The sequence below is a fragment of the Dendrobates tinctorius genome, unplaced genomic scaffold (genome assembly GCF_039654945.1).
Source record: "Dendrobates tinctorius isolate UK_male_01 unplaced genomic scaffold, ASM3965494v1 ptg000001l, whole genome shotgun sequence".
Lineage (NCBI taxonomy): Eukaryota > Metazoa > Chordata > Amphibia > Anura > Dendrobatidae > Dendrobates > Dendrobates tinctorius.
Window position 1 is genome coordinate 19,520,901 of NW_027361669.1, and position 22,905 is coordinate 19,543,805.

The following is a 22,905-nucleotide window of genomic DNA, read 5'->3' on the forward strand; positions in this document are numbered from 1 at the left end:
CTGGCCCACAATGAATCGTACGTGGCATACGGGCTCAGGTGGCCGCAGTGATGACTGCGCTCGGAATTGGACCGTTTCCCTGTGGAGATTATTCCCATTTTTCTTGTCACTTTTCATGGTGATGATGATTTGTACATTTTAGTGCCAGTCTGTTACCTTCTCGGGGTAACACCAAAAAGTGGCATAAAGTGGTGCGTAACTGTGGCCCCGGGGGCCGCACACTACTGATGGATGGATCATGCACTTGCTAACAATGGTGGGGATCAGTCTGGGCCGTAAGTGACTCCCACGTCAGCTTGGGGTGGTGAGTCACAGAGGGACCCCACATCCCGACCACCTCTGCAAGAAGAGAACGCGGCCCCGTCACCTAGCAACGGCCGGAGTCGGCATTCGGGAGCCGGACCCTCCCACGTGACGTCAGCGGGTGAGCAGCGCTCCGGGCAGCAGCAGGCAGTGAGCAGTGAGCAGGCAGTGAGTCCGGTGCTGAGCTCTGTACACAGGACCATGGCGCACACGGTCACTCTCCATGGCCCCTCTCCCTGGGGGTTCAGGCTGGTGGGAGGCAAAGACTTCAGCACTCCGCTCACCATATCCCGGGTAAGTGCGCGGCTAGAGGTGGGACTCGGCTGTGGATGCCCAGCTGGCACGGAGCATTGTGCTCATCATCCTCCCTGGCAGGGGCTGTGGGCGCCCCGGTTACACTGCCCTGCTCTGGTCCCTAGAGCAGGACCTATCTGTATACAGAGAGATGGCTGGTGCCTGTCTATTGTCCCTGGCATGACTTATTCATAAACTGTGTGTTATATATATATACATAGTGGCTAATCGTGGCGGCTCCTGTAATAGGCAGCTGGGCACCTCCACATTTATAGGCACAGCTATGGGTACCTCCACCATAAGTACTGGTGCGATAATCGATGCCGGTCAGTCACCAGGACGGTCTGTATGGCTGCTGATGATCACACAGGTCAGGGACTGGAATACTTTGTTACAATTGATCTTTTCATTCATTGGGCAGTTTTGCATTTTAGGATCAGATCCTGTTTTTACCCAGATGCTTTTTTATGTCACTTTAGAAGTATTCTTGTCAGAAGAGGCTCCGGACTGATGACTTTCAAGTATCTTACATTTTACAGTAATTGGTGTTCACATCTGTGTAGTTTACTCATTTATATAGCAACATTAATTCCACAGCACTTTGCACACATTATCATCGCTGTCCCCATTGGGGCTCACAATCTAGATTCCCTATCAGTATGTGTTTGGAATGTGGGAGGAAACCAGAGTACCTGTAGGAAACCCACGCAAACACGGGGAGAACATACAAACTCCCTGCAGATGTTGTCCTTGGTGGGATTTGAGCCCAGGACCCCAGCGCTGCAAGGCTGCTAACCACTGAGCCACCCTGCTGCCCAAGCTAGACTCAGTTTTTTAGTTTTCCATGTACTTCATATGTATTACCATTTTTCTATCAATTAGTGATTCTGATCCTCCGGTCATAACCCCGCCCCGATATCTTCTGTAATTGTCGTCCAGATGTGGTCACACAATACAGATGTGGTGTGTAGTAGATTTTTATACACGTCGGTTTCAGTTTTCTGACAGATCTCAGATCAATTGCTCTATAAGATGCAGGCAAGTCCATGTTGCTGCCTGTGGTCACCTATCATACGGCCGCCATTACCTGTGATGGGACTGTCACTAGCACAAGGCCTCACAAGCCGGATTGCAAAACCGCGGCAATTATTGCTGTGTAATTGCGTGGCAAACTCCAACGTGTTAATGTGCCCCTATAGGCGACAGTTTGGATAGATCTGTTTGTGTAGGGCTCCCTGAGAAGCCAGTGTATATGTATATGATATATGGGTGCCACTGGTCCTAGTGTTACCAATGGTGATGGATGCCAGGCTGTACCTTCCATCCTGAGACATGTCTGATTTTCATCAGTGTCTTGGATCAAACTTGCCAATGTAAGTTTATGGGTCTATGAAAAAAATCGAGACAGCACTCATAAAAGATCTTTGAAATTGGAAAACCCTGTTAATGATGCCTGAATGTTAGTGTCCCTCAGGGATTGCTGGTTATTGTGGGAACGACATTGTCAGAGTCATAAAGAGTGTTTCGCCCCCTGGATAATTTACGCGGAGTGTCCCAGGGAACGTTATAGAACACATGAGCCTGTGCCCACTGGTCCAATCCCCCGTTACTCCATTGTCCGCTCTGGTGGTCTCTGCTCAGGTGACTGACGTACAGGCCATCATCTCTGATGGAGACCACCGGAACATTGGGATTGGACCAGCGCAGGCCTGAAACACTGAATAAAGGCTCATTGACGAGGTTGATGAAGCAGGACATTTCCTTTTTTTAGAGATTATTAGACCAGAGGTATCACATCTGTAGTGTACGAAAAATATTACATATCTGGCAACGAATGGGGAAAATGAACAATCTGCACATATTGTAACCCAGGATGAGGATTAACCCCTGTGTGATGGCGGGCCAACGCTGGGTTCTGATCTGTGGGGTCATTTTTTCGTATTTTGTCATGCCAGCCCGAGAGGGCATCCAAAACACTCCACAGTTCAGCCACATTTTTCCCATCGCGTAGATGAGATCTATACACACAAAGCGTGACCGCGCCACGCGGTGTTAACCATTAAATTGCCATGACAGTGACTCCTGTCACCCTGAGAAATGCCTTGCACGTCTTGGTGCAGATCCCACCCAAAGAAGGAGTGTCGGTTATGAAGATGGAAAATAACAAAAGCCGCATTATGCCATTGTTGACTTTACTAATCTGCTTGGTCACAGGTGCAAATCACTTACAGCAAATATAGGCTTTCAGTTTTGCTGAAGTTTTCTCTTGTGATTCAGTAGTCAAACATTGCTGGGCCGTAGACCTCCTTGTATAGGAGTTGTACCGGGTTTTCACTTATGGAGGGAACAGATGTAGGCTGCTCAGGTCAGACATATGCTACCAATTACTCCATCTCCAGCCCAGACGGCTTTTCTGAAAGGTTTCCCTTCTTAAAATACACTTCTTCTGTTATCATAGAAATCCTAGAATATGAGGTCAAGCATTGAAGCCATAGATTGGCAATTAGGGGGTTAATAACAATACTTTACACGGAGAACAAAAGACTAGGGGCTTGTTTCATTATTGCATTTGCCCCTGTTTTTTGTCCAGTTTCTGGTGTTTTGTGCCCTTTTTTAACTTGCACCAAGTTCTTGGTTTTCTTCCCGTACACTAACTTTTCAGCATTTGTAAAATATCGCCCTTATTTTTACAGTTTTTTTCAAGGCATTTATAACATTGCCTGGCACAACCATTTTTTGTGTTTTTTTTTTAAATTTTGTTTCATTTGTTGTTGTTCAAGTCCTATAGTGAAACCTATTAAAAAATGGCATAAAAAGCACGGTAATTTGCGTTTGAAAAAAGTACCAAAACCACAAAGATGGCAAAGGAAGATCTGTAAAATGTTCAATTATTTTCTTTAGACTTTAAAGTAACATCTGTATGCAGCTTTTTTTTTTTACCTTTTACCTGAAAAGCGTTGTTAAAGATACACCAATTTATAGTGAATTCATCCTGTCTCACGTTTTCCAGCCTCATTGAGGTCTCACGTTAGCGAAGAGGAGACTGAGGATCAGACAGGTACAATCCCTCTATCATTGAGCATTTAAGGACGCCCAAAATCCTGAGCTAATGACATAGTTATTCTAGTTAGAGACTTCAGCTAGCAAAAGAGAAAGGATTAGAGGATTGGTTAAAATCTAGGAGACCTTATGTCAAATATTCCTTAATTCTGAAGTAGTGGATTTAGGCTGGAGTAACACAGGCAGTTATTGATGCTGGTTTTTTTCTAACTAAAACCATAAGTGAATCCAGAAGGAAGGAGAGGTATAACTAGTTTCACACTTTTTGCTTGAGTCTCGATTACGAAGCTTTGACGCAAGTTCCAGAATTTTCACTGGAAGAATAGGCACAGAATGGTGGAATAGTTTTTGTCTAAACTGTCTAAAGGAGACCAACCAGAACCCATTGAGGTCCATATGGCGCTCTTCATGCCTGTGATGTGATGGCTCTATTCCTTTCATGAATGTTCCCATAGTGTAGTGGAGCAGGAAAATGGAAATAAAAATGCTGAGTTCTACTTATATTACCTATCACACATTGGAACCCTACTTGGGCAGCTCTACGCCGTTCCGGAGTGCCGTACAGTAATATTTACTGAGAACCTAGCCTTAGTATTTTCTTTACATGTCCCATTCCTTTGTATGCACTCCTGATCTTGGCTCAAAAAACTGCATCCAATATTAAATGAAAAACTACGTTTGTGAATCGAAAGTCAAAGTAGTTTGAATCATGTTCTCATCTGTGAGTATCCTTGAACCTTCTGCCTTCATTTTCTGGTGCTATAGAAACGACATGAAATTACTATAGTTTGGCCACACGGTGTTTTCTTTAATATTAAGTGTAAATATTCAAGTACATTTAGATGGGCCGATTTTGGACCATTAACAGATACCAATAGATAATATACTGGTCAATCAGCAGTCACTTACTGGCATATTTACCCGGGCCGGAGATAATTGATGGGAACAAAACGATAATACTATCACTCAGTCTTAATACAACATCACGTTATAGGCAGCACATCTCATGCTTATATGGGATGATACACTGGCTGATAACATTCATTCACCAAGTATATACTGTAATTATTGGCCCATCTGAATTGACCATTAATGTTTTTGAGTGGCACTAGTTAATGAACTCAGTGTTTTATTGCAATTACATAAACAATTATTGTTTTATTTATTATTTTTTATGCTTGCTTTATGGCGCTAGCATATTCTGCAGCGATTTACAGTCATCATCATCACTGTCCCCATTTGGGCTCACAATCTAAATTCCCTATCCGGAGGTCTTAGAGTGTGGGAAGAAACCAGGTACTTTGGTACCTGGAGAAAATTCATGCAAACCAGGGGAGAACATACAAACTCCTTGGTCACAGCAATAAATTATGCAGAAAGCAGAATACCTGCACAATGTCAGTGTCTGACAATCATGATGTTCCTTTAAATTCAAAGTAAACAGAATTAGTTTTTCATGAAATGCATTAGTAGGTACCACAATGGGCTCCAAGTTAGTGCCATTATATATTATATTTACATGAATATTCTGCTGGCCTTGTATACAATGCTGGCACGATGCCAAACTCTTGGATTACTTTATATGGATCTACTATAATATGGACACAGTAAATTCAGCTATGGACACATTTATAACTAGTGGGCCTTTCTGCTTCTGGACTCTGGCAGTTTTGTTCTACAGACTGCAATATATTATATAGATTTTTTAAGCTAAAATTTGACACAGAGTAATTATATAATTGGTGAATATCAGGGAACATTTTTGGGGTTACTTTATGTGCTGTATTGTCATTTGTACCATATGTTAAAAAAAAAGAATATACAGAACATGACCATTTTCTCAGCAGGCGATGTGCGCTTCATGATGAGTATTTCCACATATAAGTATCCAGATCCTAAGGGTAGGGGTTGGACACTGAAGATTATTCTTTCTTGCATGTTTTTCTTCCTGAATGAAATTACTTTTCAGCCAAAATATAGTTCCAAAATGGTACTTTAGGGACCTCATTAGTTTTTTTCTATAATAGCTCTATGAAAGCATTTCTTGTGTTAAACTCTGTGTGGTGCTTGTGCAAGTACCTGCATTCTTCATCGCATATTAAATGGGCTCTCCAGGATCCTCTAAATACAAGCAATTAGAGCAGTACATGAGATATTACACTCTTAAATGTGGAGTCTTCTGGATTTATATCCCCACAACTGACCCACCTCTGCAATCATGGTCACCAAGATTGCGGAATACATTATAATGCCCTATTGTGTGATATATCATATTGAATATTGGGGAATTTAGGAGAATGCCTCTAACTGTGAGCAGCAAAGTGGAAGGCTCAACAGGCGAAAGCCAAGTTAATCAGGTTAGATCCATTGGAGTTATGCTGTTTACACAAGTGGAGGGATTCCCTCATTCCAGATGCTCAGATAAACCCATAATCTTAGCATGGTTCCCGAGTGACAGCAGATTAAGGCCAAAACAAGTCAATCAGGGAGAACACTGGTTTTACATAACAATAAGACTGGAATGTTAATCGTTATTTTCTTCTCCTTGTAAGGCTAGAAACTTTCACTTCTCACATGACAAGTAATGTTGGTCAGAAGAGATGTTGGATGGTTAGTTCACAATGCTGCATATTTGTGTTGGTCGCAGTGATTACCTGGTCAATCCCTTTAAAGCCCCCCAAAAGTACAAGTAATACTGCTTTTATAGGAATAAAGAAAAAAGCGGAAAAAGGATAGAGACCTGTAGACTGGCATTGGTAAATTTGATCCATCACTTGGGTCAATATCGGACAAGTGTGGTCTGCTTTGTCCAAGTCCAAAATCGGACATGTAGTCTGTACTATAGACCATCATTGCTCTGCAGCTAAAGTGGCTGCCAGTGTGTACTACTGTAGATATAAAAATCACGTTTCTGCATGTTGTAACATATAAAATGCAGTACAGCATATATTTAGATCAGGGGTGGGGAACCTGTTTTCTTCCCAGGGCCATTTGGACATTTATATCATCCTTTAGGGACCATACAAAATTATCAACTTAAAAATTACCCTGCCATATTTTGTCAAACATATAATTAACTCACCCCTAATGTGACGGCTGGAACTGCTTCTCTTTGGTGCGTCTGTGATGTTGCTACTCGCAACTGGTTTTCCAGGTTTGTGCCACTCTAGAGTACAGGAGTATCTTTGCAATAAGATTTGTAAGTTGTACAAAACACAAATGTATATTACGCTGCAGGTCTTCTCACAATGGGAAATTCATCATTGGTCCTGTAACATTTATCTAACTCAAGCAGTTTGAGATCTGCAGTATACTTCAAATAGAGGAAACCAAGACTACTGTCTATACATCACATTGGAGACACTGAGACTACTGTTTACACATCACATAGGAGATGCAAAAAAAACTGTATACATTACATAGGAAGCACCAAAACTGCTGTATACAGAACATGAGACACCAAGACCACTGTGTATACATCACATAGGAGACACTGAAACTGCTGTACATACAACACATAGGAGACACCAAGACCGCTGTACAAACATCACACAGAAGACACGGAGACTACAGTGTATGCATCACATAGGAAATACTGAGACTGCTGTCTACATTACACAGGAGTCACCAAGACTGTTGTACATACATCACATAGGAGACAACGGGCCTGGATTATATACATTACGTAGGATACATTGGTGCTGGAGTATATATATCACATAGGATACACTGAAGCTGATGTATATACATCACAGAAGACATGGGGACTGTAGTATATACATCACAGGAGGCATGCAGCTAGGGCATATAAAGCACAGGAAATATGGGGCTGCAGCATACACATCACAGGAACAAACATGGCGCTGCTGATTATACAGCATGGAAGGAGACATGGAATTGCAGATTAAATCACAGGAGGAGTCATGGGGCTGCGGATTATATATCACAGGAGGCAACAAGGAGGCTGCTGCTGTGGTCTCCCGCAGGATGGGAGCGCATCGTGCTAACTCCACCCATGAGCTGCATCCTTTTGATGACACTGGCCTGAAAGTATTCTTTAATTGTACATGATGTAGCATTCAGTAGTGTGCTCGCTCTCACAGAGCAAGAAGAAATTAAAGGGTTGGCTGCCGTCAAGCAGCTGCCACCCCGAACACTGCGGTTCCTGTAAACGGTCCTATGGATGGAGGTTTCACACTACTGATTTAGATGATCAGCATGCCACATGGGGATTAGGATCGATGGGGAAATGTATCTCCTTGTGAAGAACGACAAGCCAGGCCTGGCATGTTTGAGTGAAGAGACTAATACACCATGCGTGCTCCTCTGGGTTGTTAAATATGCAAATTGCCTCAGAGAGGAAGAGGACTTAAACTCTAGTGCCACCTATTGGAAGTAGAAATCCTAATAGTCATTCTCAACCCTTTAACAAGCCTTGACATTTATTCTAAAGGTACTGTCACACTTAGCGATGTACCAGCGATCCCGACCAGCGATATGACGCGGTCAGGATCGCTGGTACATCGCTAAGTGGTCGCTAGTGAGCTGCCACATAGGCAGATCTCACTAGCGACATCGCTGGGGACGGGGATCGCTACTTACCTGTCACACCAGGCGATCCTGCGTCCTCCCGCCCGGCTCCACGCGTCGCTCGTCCTCACAGCAGGAAGCGCCACAGGAAGCTGACGACGAGAAACAGTCCTGAACGTTCTCGCGCGATCAGCGATAACCAGCGGGGGAGCCGGTCGCTGGTAAGTATCAGACACAGAGATATCGCTAGCAATATCGCTATAACGTCACTAGTTATAGCGATATTGCTAGCGATATCTCTTAGTGTGACATGCCCTTAAGTCATATGGCAAGGCTCATTAAAGGGTTGATATTGACTTTTAGGATTGCTAGACACTAAGTGCGGCACTGTCAAGTTCAATAAATGCTCTGTGTCTTGTCTATGTCAGTTTTAATGCCTACTATTGTGTATTGCCTTCTCATTAAGAAGGTATTTTTATATGGCAACATCATTTACTTTGCATCTGAATTTACCCTTGAAGTAAATGCTAACACCTTTCCAGGGCTGTGGAGTCGGTAAGTCACAGTTGCGACTCCGACTCCGACTCCTGGATTTTATCAGGCTCCGTCTCCGGCTCCGACTCCGACTCCGACTCCTTCATAAATGGCCAATTCATAACAACAAATTTACTGTTGTAAAATATTAAACATCGTGCTTATTCAGTTTCTCACCATCATATAAGTAATCAGACCACTTAGAGCAAAAACTACATTAGAATACAATTAGAATATAGCAAATAACTTTTATAAACTTTTCTAAACTGTAAGTAAATATGCAATAAACACTTTTATGCAGTTAATAAGAAGAAATCTATAAATTTGTCCTCAGAAAAAGTATTGCCTCTGTCAGATCCTCCTTCATGGATGCCCTCAAATCTGATCTAATTAATTTGAGAGCAGAGAACAACCTCTCTACACTAACTTGTGTTGGTGGCAAAGCAGTAACCACTCGGGCAACATCTCTGACAATGTCAGGATACAGAGGAATCGCTTGTTGCACTGTTATTTTTGATGAACGGTCAAATTTCTCAATTTCTTTTAGTGCACATGAAAAATTCTGCTGAAATGTACTGGCTGTGTTCCTTGATGGGGATGACTCTTCTTCTATGCGGGAACGCTTTGCACGGTCCTTGTGATCCAAATATTTTTCGAAATTAAATTCTTCATCAGTTGATGATGAGGGTGAAGATGTGGCAGGACGACCAAATTCTTCTTGTTCCTCCTGACTGTTCTGCAACCCTTTCATCCTTACTGCTATTTCAAACAGAGCTTCTTTTCCTTTACTTAGCTGTTGATCATCTAGAAGAATCCGATGCATTGGGTCTACATAAACAGCTGCCAAAAGAATGTTATTTTGTAATAGTAGCTCCTCTCTCCGTTTCATTGATGTAGCAATGCCACTTGCAATTAACCCTCCTATTTGGGACAGGCGAAACATGAGGTTCTTCCACTCCTTTAAGAAAATACCTGGAGTTAAGTCCTCTGCTTGTAATTTTTTAGTCACTGTAAATGGGTGCTCTAGCAATTTTTCCAGCTCAGTCACCTGATTCCACTGACTTTCATTTAGCGTCAGTTGAGGGTTAGCCATGTCTACAAGAAAGGTTTTCAGTTCAACCAAGCGCTGAATCATTAAGTAAGTACTGCCCCATCGTGTGGCTTGATCAATAATTGCCCCCTTTTCCAGCACGTCTCTTCAAAATTGAGTCAACTTTAGGGGTTCTGGCAACAGTAGCCAATTTTCTCACCTTGTCAATCAGTGTAGCAGCATGTCCTTCTTGCAGACTGTCTCTTATAGCCAGCTGTAGCGTATGCACAACACAGCGCATGTGATGAATGAAAGAACATACTGACACAGTTTCAACAAGATCATCTAAACTATTATGTTGCTGTTCATCTGAAGCAACTTCAGTTTGCTCCTCAGTTACAATACTGTGTTCCTCTATTTCAAACATTTCTGTGTCTGTGGACCCAGAATGTTCTTCTAGCTGCTGGTCACCATCATTACTCTCATTCATTAGCTTAATAGTACTTATCATATTTGAAGCATTGTCAGTTACGACAGAAAGAACTTGCTCTTTTTTAAGTTCATAGTCTTGCAGAACCTTTTCCACCAAGACCTGGAGAAACTCACTGGTGTGATGAGCTTTGGTGTCATTTACTGCCAATGTCTAAGTAACTATTTCATTTTTGTCACAAACAAATCGGACATTGATGGCAAAATAGTTCACTCTGTGACGTGTGCAGGCATTAATTTTAAGAAACAGAAAGCGTCCCTTGAGAGTTTTTTAAGTTCTTCCTTTTGTTTAAAAGCTTCTTCGATTACTAATTTTCTAATACTCTCTCTCTCCAGAGAAACACCAAGCTTGCGGGCTATTTCCCCATTCAGACACATAAAAGCTGGTCGTGAAAATAATGAAATAGGCACACTATCCTTTACAACAAGCTCTATGATCTGTTTTTTAAATGTATCTACTGTCATTGTCACAGTAACTTTGTCACTGACAAAATATCTTGCAACTGATGGCTGCAAAGTTCTCTGCTCCTTTGTTTGGCTGGAAGAGCTGGGCACTGGTTCATTGGTTTGGATGCAGTCTCTCATCCACTGCTTTCAGTACTTCTGGATGAAAGCGCTGTAAATGTCTCTTTAGATTAGAAGCTCTGGTAGGAGCATTTTTATCTTTGCCTGAATATGCACTCATCTTGGCTTCACAGCATTTGTTTTCGTCTGGATCATTTGTCATACACTGACAGACATAATGTTTTCTATCTTGAGTGATGGTGAAATGTTCAAATACAGCTGATTTAATGTGATGCTTCTTTGACATTCTCAGGTTTTTAATTCTGCATTCACAATCCAAATGACAATTGTTTTTCCTAAAAACAATTGTACAAAATTATTGCCAGGTCGTACAACTGATATAGTGGTCAGTAATACTGTTATTATTCCTCATGTACTCACAGTTAACTGATGCAAAGTTTGTTGAAAGGATAATACTTCTTACAGTCTTCCTCTTCTGAGTAGCAGGCAGCTGTGAGATGCTTGGAAGACGCACACCTAGTATGATCTAGTCTAGAGGAGGAGCTTTACTACTAAGAATTTGCAACACATTTTCACTTTCAGTTTCATACATTGTAAGTAGGGGGGTTGGGGCAGCATGAGGTTAACCAAGCATAAGATTAGATAAGGGCAGTGGAGAACAGTGACACACAAGAAGTAAGAAATGTCTCTATCTCCAACAGAACTGCTTATCACTGTTGTTCATAGTTTGATAGAACATATATATTTGAGTAACATTTATAAAATTCATATGAAAGTTCAATTATGAAATATTAATACATTTTTTTTAAAGCTGGAGTCGGAGTCGGTACATTTCTACCGACTCCGACTCCAACCAAAACTAACTCGGACTACACGACTCCGACTCCACAGCCCTGCCCCTTTCTGACATTTTTGACAGCTAACATGTGCCTCTAACAGCCGTGGGTGGATCCACCCGCTGCTGTTAACCCGTTAAATGCAGCTGTCAATCTCTGACAGCAGCATTTAACTCTTGCTATTCGGAAGCACGCTGGAAATCCCTCCCAACGGTGATCCCGTGACGTGATCGTGGATCACTGATGGGTTGGCATGACGACCAGAGGTCTCCAGCAGACCTCTATGATTGTCATAGCCAGATTGCTATGAGCGCCACCCGGTAGTCGGCGTTCATAGCAAGTGAGCATTTCTGCTACATAGAGGTGATCTGATCATCACCTGTATGTAACAGAGCCGATCAGACAACTGCAGCTTCTAGTCTCCCATGGAGGCTATTAAAGCATGCAAAAAGTAAAATAAAATGTTATTAAAAATATTTAAAAAATACAAAAAATTTAAAAGTTCAAATCACCACCCTTTTCCCCATTCAAAATAAAACAATAAAAAAAAAAATCAAGTATACACATATTTGGTATCACCGCTTTCAGAATTGCCTGATCTATCAATATAAAAAAAAGAATTAACCCGATCGCTAAACAGTGTAACGAGAAAAAATTCAAAACGTCAGAATTAAGTTTTTTTGGTCGCCTCTACATTGCAATAAAATGCAATAACGGGGAATCAAAAGATTGTATCTACACCAAAATGGTATCAATAAAAATGTCAGCTTGGCGCGCAAAAAAATAAGCCCTCACCCAGCCCCAGATCACGAAAAATGGAGACGCTACAGGTCTCGGAAAAGAGCAACTTTTTTCCTTCCAAAGTTTGGATTTGTTTTTTACCACTTAAAGGGAATCTGTCACCCCATTTTTGGACTATCAGCTGCCGGCACCGCCATCAGCGGCTTATCTACAGCATTCTGGGCAGAGAAAGTACGCCTGCGCAGGAGTCACAGGAAGCAAAGAAGAGGACATCACCACTAGAAGAAGGGAGACGCCGGACCGGATAGCGACTCCCTCCGGACCCGAACCGGACACAGACCGCCCCTGGGTGAGTATAATATAACTCATTTTTCTTATCTTTCAGGTTACATTGGGGGCTTATCTACAGCATTACAGAATGCTGTAGATAAGCCCCTGATGGCGGTGCCGGCAGCTTATAGTCCAAAAATGGTGTGACATATTCCCTTTAAATAAAAAAGAACCTAGACATGTTTGCTGTCTATGAACTTGTAACGACCTGGAGAATCATAATGGCAGGTCAGTTTTAGCATTTAGTAAACATTGCACTTTTTTTGCAATTTCACCGCACTTGATTTTTTTTCCCAATTTCCAGTACACGATATGTTAAACCCAAAAGTTTTGTTCAAAAGTATAACTTGTCCTGCAAAAAACAAGCCCTGACATGGCCATTTTGACAAAAAAAATTAAAAAAAAGTTATAGCTCTGGGAAGAAGGGGAGCAAAAAACGAAAACGCAAAAACGAAAATACATCCAGTCATGATGGGGTTAACCCCTTACCTACAATGGACGTAATATTCCGTCCATGTGACCCTGGACCTAATTACCATGGACGGAATATTACGTCCCAGCGATCAGCGGCGCCCACGTGGTGAGCGCCGCTGATCGCGGCCGGGTGTCAGCTTATTATCACAGATGACACCCGGCACAATGTGTCAGGGGCGGTCACGGACCGCCCCCGACATGTTAACCCCTTGTACACCGCGATCAAACGCGATCACGGTGTACCGGGGGTTAAAGGGAAGCATCGGCAGGGAGGGGGCTCCCTCCGTGCTTCCCTGAGCCCCCCACAGCAGCGCAATGTGCAGCGCTGCTGCGGGGGTCTCTCTCCCTACAGGCCCCTGGATCCAAGATGGCGACGGGGGCCTTCGGGGGCCTGTAGGGAGCTGACTTCCTCACTGCCTGCAAAGCGCCGGCATGAGGAAGTCTGCAGAACTGCCTGTGACAGATTGCTGATCTGTCACAGTGATCTGTGATGTGACAGATCAGCGATCTGTCACAGGACAGTGATATCCCACCTGGGACAAGGTAATAAAGTAAAAAAAAAAAAAAGTGTTAAAAATAATTTAAAAAAAATCGCTAAATAAATTAGTGAAAAAAAAAAAAAAATATTCCCCAATAAATCCATTTTTTCAAAATAATAAAAAAAAACAATAAAAGTACACATATTTGGTATCGCCGCATCTGTTGCGACCCGCCCTGTAAAACTGTCCCGTTAGTTAACCCCTTTAGCGAACCCCTTAAAAAATAAAAAAAAAAACGAAGCAAAAAATGATTTATTATCATACCACCGAACAAAAAGTGCAATAACGCGCGATCAAAAAGACGCATATAAATATCCATGGTACCGCTGAAAACGACATCTTGTCCCGCAAAAAACGAGACACCATACAGCGTCATCCGCAAAAAAATAAAAAAGTTATAGCTCGCAGAATAAAGCGATACAAAAATAATTATTTTTTATATAAAATTGTTTTCATTGCAAAAAACATAAAAAAAACCTAAATGAGGTATCGCTGTAACCGTACTGACCCGAAGAATAAAACCGCTTTATCAATTTTACCGCACACGGAACGGTGTAAACGCACCCCCCCAAAAGAAATTCATGAAACGCTGGTTTTTGTTCATTCTGCGTCCCAAAAATCGGAATAAAAAGCGATCAAAAGATGTCACGTGCCCGAAAATGGTACCAATGAAAACGTCAACTCGTCCCGCAAAAAATAAGACCTCATATGACTCGGTGGGTCAAAATACAGAAAAATTATAGCTCACAATATGTGGTGATGCAAAAACTATTTTTTACAATAAAAAGCGTCTTTTAGCGTCTGACAGCCGCCAAACATAAAAACCGCCATAAATAGTAAATCAAACCCCCCGTTATCACCCCCTTAGTAAGGGAAAAATAATAAAGCTAAAAGAAAATGTATCTATTTCCATTTTCCCATTAGGGTTAGGGCTAGGGCTAGGGTTAGGGCTAGGGTTAGGGCTAGGGTTAGGGCTCAGATTAGGGTTAGGGGTGTGTTGGGGTTAGGGTTGGAGTTATAATTGGGGGGTTTCCACTGTTTGGGCACATCAGGTGCTCTCCAAATGCAACATGGCGTCTGATCTCAATTCCAGCCAATTCTGCGTTGAAAAAGTCAAATGGTGCTCCTTCCCTTCCAAGCTCTGCCATGCACCCAAACAGTGTTTTACCCACACATATGGGGTATCAGCCTACTCAGGACAAATTACAAAACAACTTTTGGGGTCCAATTTCTCCTGTTACCCTTAGGAAAATAAAAAATTGGGGGCAAAAATATCATTTTTGCGGAAACAAATGATTTTTTTATTTTCACGCCCAGGCGTTATAAACTTCTGTGAAGCACTTGGTGGTTCAAAGTGCTCACCACACATCTAGATAAGTTCCGTGGGGGGTCTAGTTTCTAAAATGGGGTCACTTGTGGGGAGTTTCAATAGTTTAGGTACATCAGGGGCTCTCCAAACGCACATGACACCCGCAGACCAATCCATCAAAGTCTGCATTCCAAAACGTCACTACTTCCCTTCCGAGCCCCGACTTGTGCCCATGCAGTAGTTTTCTCCCACCTATGAGGTATCAGCGTACTCAGGACAAATTGGACAACAACTTTTGGGGTCCAGTTTCTCCTGTTACCCTTGGGAAAATAAAAAAATTGGAGGCTAATTGATCATGTTTGTTGAAAAAATACGATTTTTTTATTTTCACGCCTGGTCGTTATAAACTTCTGTGAAGCACTGGGGGGTTCAAAGTGCTCACCACACATCTATATAAGTTCCTCAGGGGGTCTAGTTTCCAAAATGGGGTCATTTGTGGGGGGTTTCCACTGTTTAGGTACATTAGGGGCTCGCCAAAGGCAACATGACACCCGCAGACAATTCCATCAAAGTCTGCATTCCAAAACATCACTACTTCCCTTCCGAGCCCCGACGTTTCCCCATACAGTAGTTTTCTCCCACATATGGGGTGTCAGCGTACTCAGGACAAATTGGACAACAACTTTTGGGGTCCAATTTCTCCTGTTACCCTTGGGAAAATAAAAAAAATGGGGACTAAAAGATGATGTTTGTGGAAAAAATACGATTTTTTTATTTTCACGCCCGGGCGTTATAAACTTCTGTGAAGCACTGGGGGGATCAAAGTGCTCACCACACATCTAGATAAGTTCCTTGGGGGGTCTAGTTTCCAAAATGGTGTCATTTGTGGGGGGTTTCTACTGTTTTGGTACATCAGGGGCTTTCCAAACGCGACATGGTGTCCGATCTCAATTCCAGCCAAAAACGTCAAATGGTGCTGCTTCCCTTCCGAACTCTGCCATGCTCCCAAATAGTGGTTTACCCCCACATGTGGGGTATCAGCGCACTCAGGATAAATTGCACAATATCTTTTAGGGTCCTGTTACTCTTGGAAAAATAAGAATTGAGGGTGAAAAGATCATTTTTGTGGAAAAAATATGTTTTTTTAATTGTACGGCTGTATGTTATAAAATTCTGTGAAGCCCTTGGGGGTTCAAAGTGCTCACCACACATCTAGATAAGTTACTTGGGGGGTCTAGATTCCAAAATGGTGTTATTTGTGGGGGGTTTCTACTGTTTTGGTACATCAGGGGTTTTCCAATCGCGACATGGTGTCCGATCTCAATTCTAGCCAAAAACGTCAAATGGCGCTGCTTCCCTTCCGAGCTCTGCTATGCGCCCAAATAGTCATTTAAACCCACATATGGGGTATCAGCGTACTCAGGACAAATTGCACAATAACTTTTAGTGTCCTGTTACCCTTGGAAAAATAAAAATTGGGGGTGAAAAGATCATTTTTGTGGAAAAAATATGATTTTTTAATTGTACTGCTGTACGTTATAAACTTCGGTGAAGCCCTTGTGGGTTCAAAGTTCTCACCACATATCTAGATAAGTTCCTTGGGGGGTCTAGTTTCCAAAATGGGGTCACTTGGGGGGGGTTTCTACTGTTTAGGTACATCAGGGGCTCTCCAAACGCGACATGGCGTCCGATCTGAATTCCAGCCAATTTTGCATTGAAAAAGTCAAACGGCGCTCCTTCCCTACTGAGGTCTCCCATGCGCCGAAACAGTGGTTCCCCCCCACATATCAGGTATCAGCGTACTCAGGACAAATTGCACATTAACTTTTGCAGTCCAATTTCTCCTGTTACCCTTGGTAAAATAAAGAAAATTGAACCTGAAGTATTTTTTTTGTGAAAAAAAGTTAAATGTTCATTTTTTTTTTAAATATTCAAAAAATTCCTGTGACGCACCTAAAGGGTTAATAAACTTCTTGAATGTGGTTTTAAGCACCTTAAGGGGTGCAGTTTTTAGAATGGTCTCACTTTTGGGTATTTTCTATCATATAGACCCCTCAAAGTGGCTTCAAATGTGATGTGGTCCCTAAAAATAAAATGGTGTTGCAAAAATGAGAAATCGCTGGTCAATTTTTAACCCTTATAACTTCCTAACAAAAAAAAATTTTGGTTCCAAAATTGTGCTGATGTAAAGTAAACATGTGGGAAATGTTATTTATTAAGTTTTTTGTGTGCCGTATCGCTGTGATTTAAGGGCATAAAAATTCAAAGTTGGAAAATTGCAAAATTTTCAAAATTTTCGCCAAATTTCCATTTTTTTCACAAATAAACGCAAGTTATTTGAATGAAATTTTACCACTAACATGAAGTACAATATGTCACGAGAAAACAATGTCAGAATCACCGGGATCCATGGAAGCGTTTCAGAGTTATGACCTCATAAAGGGACAGTGGTCAGAATTGTAAAAATTGGCCCGGGAGTTAACGTGCAAACCACCCTTGGTAGTGAAGGGGTTAAAGGGAATATGTCATCAGGTTTTTGTCACCTTATTCAAGAGCAGTATAATTTAGAGACAAACACCCTGATTGCCGCAATGTATCTCTTACTGGTCTGCTTGTTGTTTCTACCACTGTTTTATCAGCAGGAGATTATCACTAGAGGATTACAAGCCTCCATATTCATGAACTCTGTATAACCTTGCCTCCACCACTGATTGGTAGCTTTCTACCTATGCATAGTGCACACAAAATTTTGCTAATCAGTGATGTGGCCAGGGTTATACAGAGCTCAGCATTCAGGGAACAGGTAGACCTTCAGAAGATAAAACAGGGTTTTTATTAAATATACAAGACACAGCCCAGTAAGTGACACATCACTGGAATGATGGTCTTTGCATATCATTCTGCTCTCAGATGAGGTAGAAAAAATCTGGTGATAGGTTCTCTGTAAGTTAGAAGAAAAAGTAAAAATATCTCTTAAATCTAATCTCAGGTCTCATATGTCTAAAGTCAGCTTGGTCCCACCAGTGGTCCATGATGTCAGTAAGTGCTACAGTAAATCAAGTGATACTATTTGGAGTGGAATTCACAATTTTACTACCATTGGAGAATCCCTGTAAACAAGTTGATCAGAACAATAATCATTACAAATAAAGGGCAAGATAGCCAACTCAGAACTATAATAGAGTGACAGGGCACTCCTATAATTATGCATGAAACTTAGAAAAATGGAATCAAAAAGTCTGTCTATAATAAATACAAAAAGTATTTTTTACTACATAATACAACAACATTTAGTAATTTTTTTTTCATCAGAATTAATAGTAGCACAAAGCGACAGGTAGATTGTAAAGAAACCAATGTGGGTTGCGGTCAATGGGGAAGGCCAGGGAGACAACCTGTCACAGTAATTTAAGAAAGAGTGATCCACCGCAGCTCCAGCCGTGGACTTCCATAGAAAGATAGATAATGGCAATAAAGATGGACGGCCACGGAGCGCTAGAAACACGGACAGAGAATTTTTTCTTTCTTTTAGCCCACAACGCGTTTCGACGGTGACCCCGTCTTCATCAGGTGACTGCCACCTGATGAAGACGGGGTCATCGTCGAAACGCGTTGTAGGCTAAAAGAAAGAAAAAAAATCTCTGTCCGTGTGTTCCTAGCGCTCCGTGACCGTCCATCTTTATTGCCAGGTAGATTGTAAAGGACTCAGGCAGAGCGAGTCTGGGAGTCAGCACAAAGCATTAAAGTAAAAGGATCGGCGGAATTATGTTCCTGAGAAATAGACCCAAGTTAAATACATGTGTAAATACGCCTCTAAGAGGCCAAAAGTGTAATGGCTAGTTCAGGACTGATCCTTAGCTATGTGGTTCCCAGTGTGACTCCAGACTCACAGCCCCTACTCGTGTTTCGGGTGGGCTTCCTCGGGGGGGCCGTGCCAAGATGTGTGTCTATGATGTTATATATATGCCTACATCAGCTGTTACAAATCAGGGACACCCATCGTGGCGCATGCGCACGTGAAGCGATCACTGGAAATTGCATCTCCACCCGGATTCCTATGCAACGCAATGAGTCAGGGGACTATGTCCATGGCAACTGTAAACCGCAAGCACCACACCTCGAGCGCCGTTGATGCTTCGGACTGCAAGCGTCACGGGCCTGCGCCCATGTCCTCTGAAAGAAGGTAAATTAGGACCGCATATAGACTTAAAAAGGATTCGGTTTTGTATCAATTACTTGTGCTATATGAAATACCATGAATCAATGAATATTGGGGAATCTCTGTACAATTTTCTAATTTTTGAGTAATCGTACTCCCATTTTTATTTTATGGAAATTTACTATAGAGGCAGGTAAAGTATACCATAACATTATACCTGTCTAATACTTCATTTGGGATGAGATGGGTTAATTTTTTGCCGAGCATCTTTGAACATGTCAAAATGAGCTTTCCATCTCAACTTGAAGAGTGACAGGTCAAGCTTCTGTGTACCGGGTGACCCATAAAAAGACAGTAAAAATGGATGTTAAAAGATAATATGTTGTGTCATCATTTTGTAGTTAGAATAAAGATGTCACTGCCTCTTCACCCCTTCTTCAACACAAATGAAGCATGAGCAAACAAAGCAAGGATCATAACTTGCCTAGATGGTCGGAATGTGCAGAAATGTATCGGAGCCTGAAGGTGTCATTCTGTAGGCCCGTGCATTTACCTGTATTTATATAGGACATAGATGTGGCGTGCTTTCTCATGACTTGTAGGTCAGACATAGTGCACTATTTAGAGGAAATAAGTTAAAACTGTTGACTAAAGCAAGAAGAGGGATCATCTATACCATCACTAGATGGATGTTATTTTTCTGGGGATTAGATCTTGCAACAGGCTTTCATCAGGCTGCCTGGGTATAAAAGGAGGAGTGTTAGGGAAGGGTCACACAGACTATCAGGACTAGGACACAAAGCAAGCCATCATACCACCTATAGATGATTAGCTGTTACAGCGATTAAGCTTTCAGACGGTCAGTTAACATATGTCTGTATGCGTGTTATGTGATCCGGGTGCTAACAAAGCAAAAACAAGAGAACGTTTTCCCACACTGGACTGTACTATAGCAGAAATTGCAAATGCATTATTCTCGTCACAAGGGGAAAGAAGAAACAGTGCTGAATCATTTTTATAATAATCTTTATTTTTATATAGCGCTAACATATTCCGCAGCGCTTTACAGTTTGCACACATTTTCATCACTGTCCCCGATGGGGCTCACAATCTGAATTCCCTATCAGTATGTCTTTGGAATGTGGGAGGAAGCCGGAGTACCCGGAGGAAACCCACGCAAACAGGGGGAGAACATACAAACCACTGTGCCACCGTGCTGCCCTTTTTAATTGTAGGTGAAGATATGCAGAGCTGGGAACTCTTGGGAAACTTAGGGCTCATGTACATAGAGAGGTATTGCAACCCAGTTCTACATAGATACGAAACCAGGCACATAGTGGTGCATGAATTTTCTACAGTACCTATATATATGCCTCTGATTTATTATGCAGTCATACAGACCTGCTATACTAATTATTGTGTATATATATTGTAGGGTAGCGCTTGTTATTCAGGTTGGGGATACTCGCTGTTCAACCAAATAACCAGGTCCGGCACGGGTTTTTCATAAAATATCAGCATAGTCCATGCGGTTTATTCATTATCATAAAGCAAAGCAGCAAACAACAGTCTTACAGCAGACAACAGGGTATTTTCATAGTGGAGCTCTGCTCCCCCTAGCTCTCTGGTCAGACAGTCTGTGCTTCATCCAGCCAATAGGCTATACAATCTCTTAGTTACAATCCCGTGTCCGGGTTACCTCTTAGCTGCTTCACATTGCAGACGTCCATTCCCTCCAGGGAACTGTCAGACATACGTCGCCATTACTCATAGTGTCCACACGTGCACTCAGGAAGGCAGCCACATCTTCCAGCACGTCAGCCAGACGAGACCTTCCATACGGACCAATCGGGTCCAAGCATTCACTCATGTGACCTACCCTGGTCACCTTATATGGTCCGTAGCCACGCCCAGCGGATCACATGGCTATGACCTCATCGCAGGTCCTACAACCATTCACACACATACTGTTCACTATGGGCGTTTTAGACACACGCCCCTGGGTGGATTTGTAGGTGATTGGTTCCACCCGTCTCACCAACCACCTGAAGGCTTCTCCCTCACACATTGTACCAGAAACCTCAGCAGTACCTCTGCTGATCAGCACATAATCAAGCCTTCATCCCAAGGCCACCCACCTTGGGATACATAACGGTCATTTAGCATCCTACTCCTGTTACCACACTGGATGTGCCTGTACTGTACACCCATCCTGGGACACCCACACAGCACCCCCCTAGCGGACACAGTGGTCACTACACCACAATATCTGCACATAGGGATCAGATAATGATTTATATCTCTGTACTCACAATATGAGAGCCTTAAGGTGGTCCTCTGAGAACCTTACTCATAGAGAGAATGTTTCAGCCAAACCTGGAGAGGAAGCTACTCTCGCACTACGTGGAAGTCTATGTAAAGCTCTATTGAGGTCTTTTTGGAGTCTTGAGACCACAAAACACTTTTTCAATTCAACTTGCCAGATAAAATTAATCTGAGAAGCCATATTCTCCCAATAGGCGAGGACTCCAGAGGTGAGATGCCCTCATGAGAAAAGCCCTTTAAAGACAAACTTGAATACATCCTTATTATCTTAATCACAGTATGAATATTTTTTTCCACTTTTTTTATCCTCACAAATAACAGTTTGTAAATGAACTATTCAATCTGATCAAAAGTAAATCAGTTTTCTATTTTTGTACTCGTGAATCACGCTCAGTCTATCCTGGAACCATGTTCAGTTGTTTCTGAGGACAGAAAGAACCTTGTGGAAAGCTGCTAAATTACTTGAACCAGGAAGTTGGCTTCTATGACAGAGTTGAATTTCTCGCACACACTCTTTTTCCATTTATGTCATTGCATCTTATGGTTGTTGGAGGTTTCTGGCACCACTTAGAAAACATCCATCATCTTTAAGTTTCTCCATTTAAGTAACAACATAATTCGTGCTGCTGAGGCTCAAGCAAAGTAGCTGAAATCTGCAAGTTTTCAGTGACATTCAAAGCTGCCACAAAGAAACTGCTACTGTCCAGATCTGCTATACATAGGAAAATAATGACTGAACCAGCAAAAAGAATTATAAGGCTGGGTTCACACGTAGCGGAACTCTCGCGGAAATTACCCCGAGAATTCCGAAATTCCATTCCGCGGGAAAATCGCATTTTAAATTCCCGCGATTTTCCCGCGGAAAAACTGGCATTTTGCAAGCGTAATTAGCTTGCAGAATTTCTAGCGTTTTCCAAGCGATCTGTAGCATGGCTTGGAGAACTGATTGACAGGTTGGTCACACTCGTCAAACATAGTGATTGACGAGTGTGACCAACTTTTTACTATTGAGGCTGCCTATGCGGCCTCAATAGTGAAATATAGTATGTAAAAAATAATAATAAAAAAAAATATTGTTATTCTCACCTTCCGACGTCCCGCGCAGCCTTCTCGCCTCTCTCCACGCTCCCGGTCCCAGTAATCCTTTGCGACAATTACCGCGATGACGTCCGTTCTCGCGGGATCGCGACGTCTCGTGGTCATTCGCGATGACGTCGCGCGAATGACCGCGAGACTTCGCGATCCCGCGAGAATGGACGTCATTGCTCGCAAAGGCTTACTGGGACCGGGAGCGTGGAGAGAGGCGGGAAGGCTGCGCGGGATGTCGGAAGGTGAGAATAACAATATTTTTAATTTTAAATTCTATTTTTTACAGGGATATGGTACCCAAAGCCCGGAGGACAGCCTCCTCTCCTCCGGACCGTGGG

At 42.4% G+C, this 22,905-nt stretch overlaps 1 protein-coding gene across 1 annotated transcript in view; it reads left to right on the forward strand.

Moving 5' to 3' along the window:
- Window positions 1–403: 403 nt before the first annotated feature.
- The window catches only part of PDLIM4 (PDZ and LIM domain 4), a 213,415-nt gene continuing 190,913 nt past the window's right edge, over window positions 404–22,905 (forward strand). The window contains exon 1 of the mRNA XM_073570139.1: window positions 404–597. Within this exon, the coding sequence (XP_073426240.1) occupies window positions 505–597 (93 nt within the window). The 5' untranslated portion in view covers window positions 404–504. The remainder of the gene's footprint in view (window positions 598–22,905) is intronic.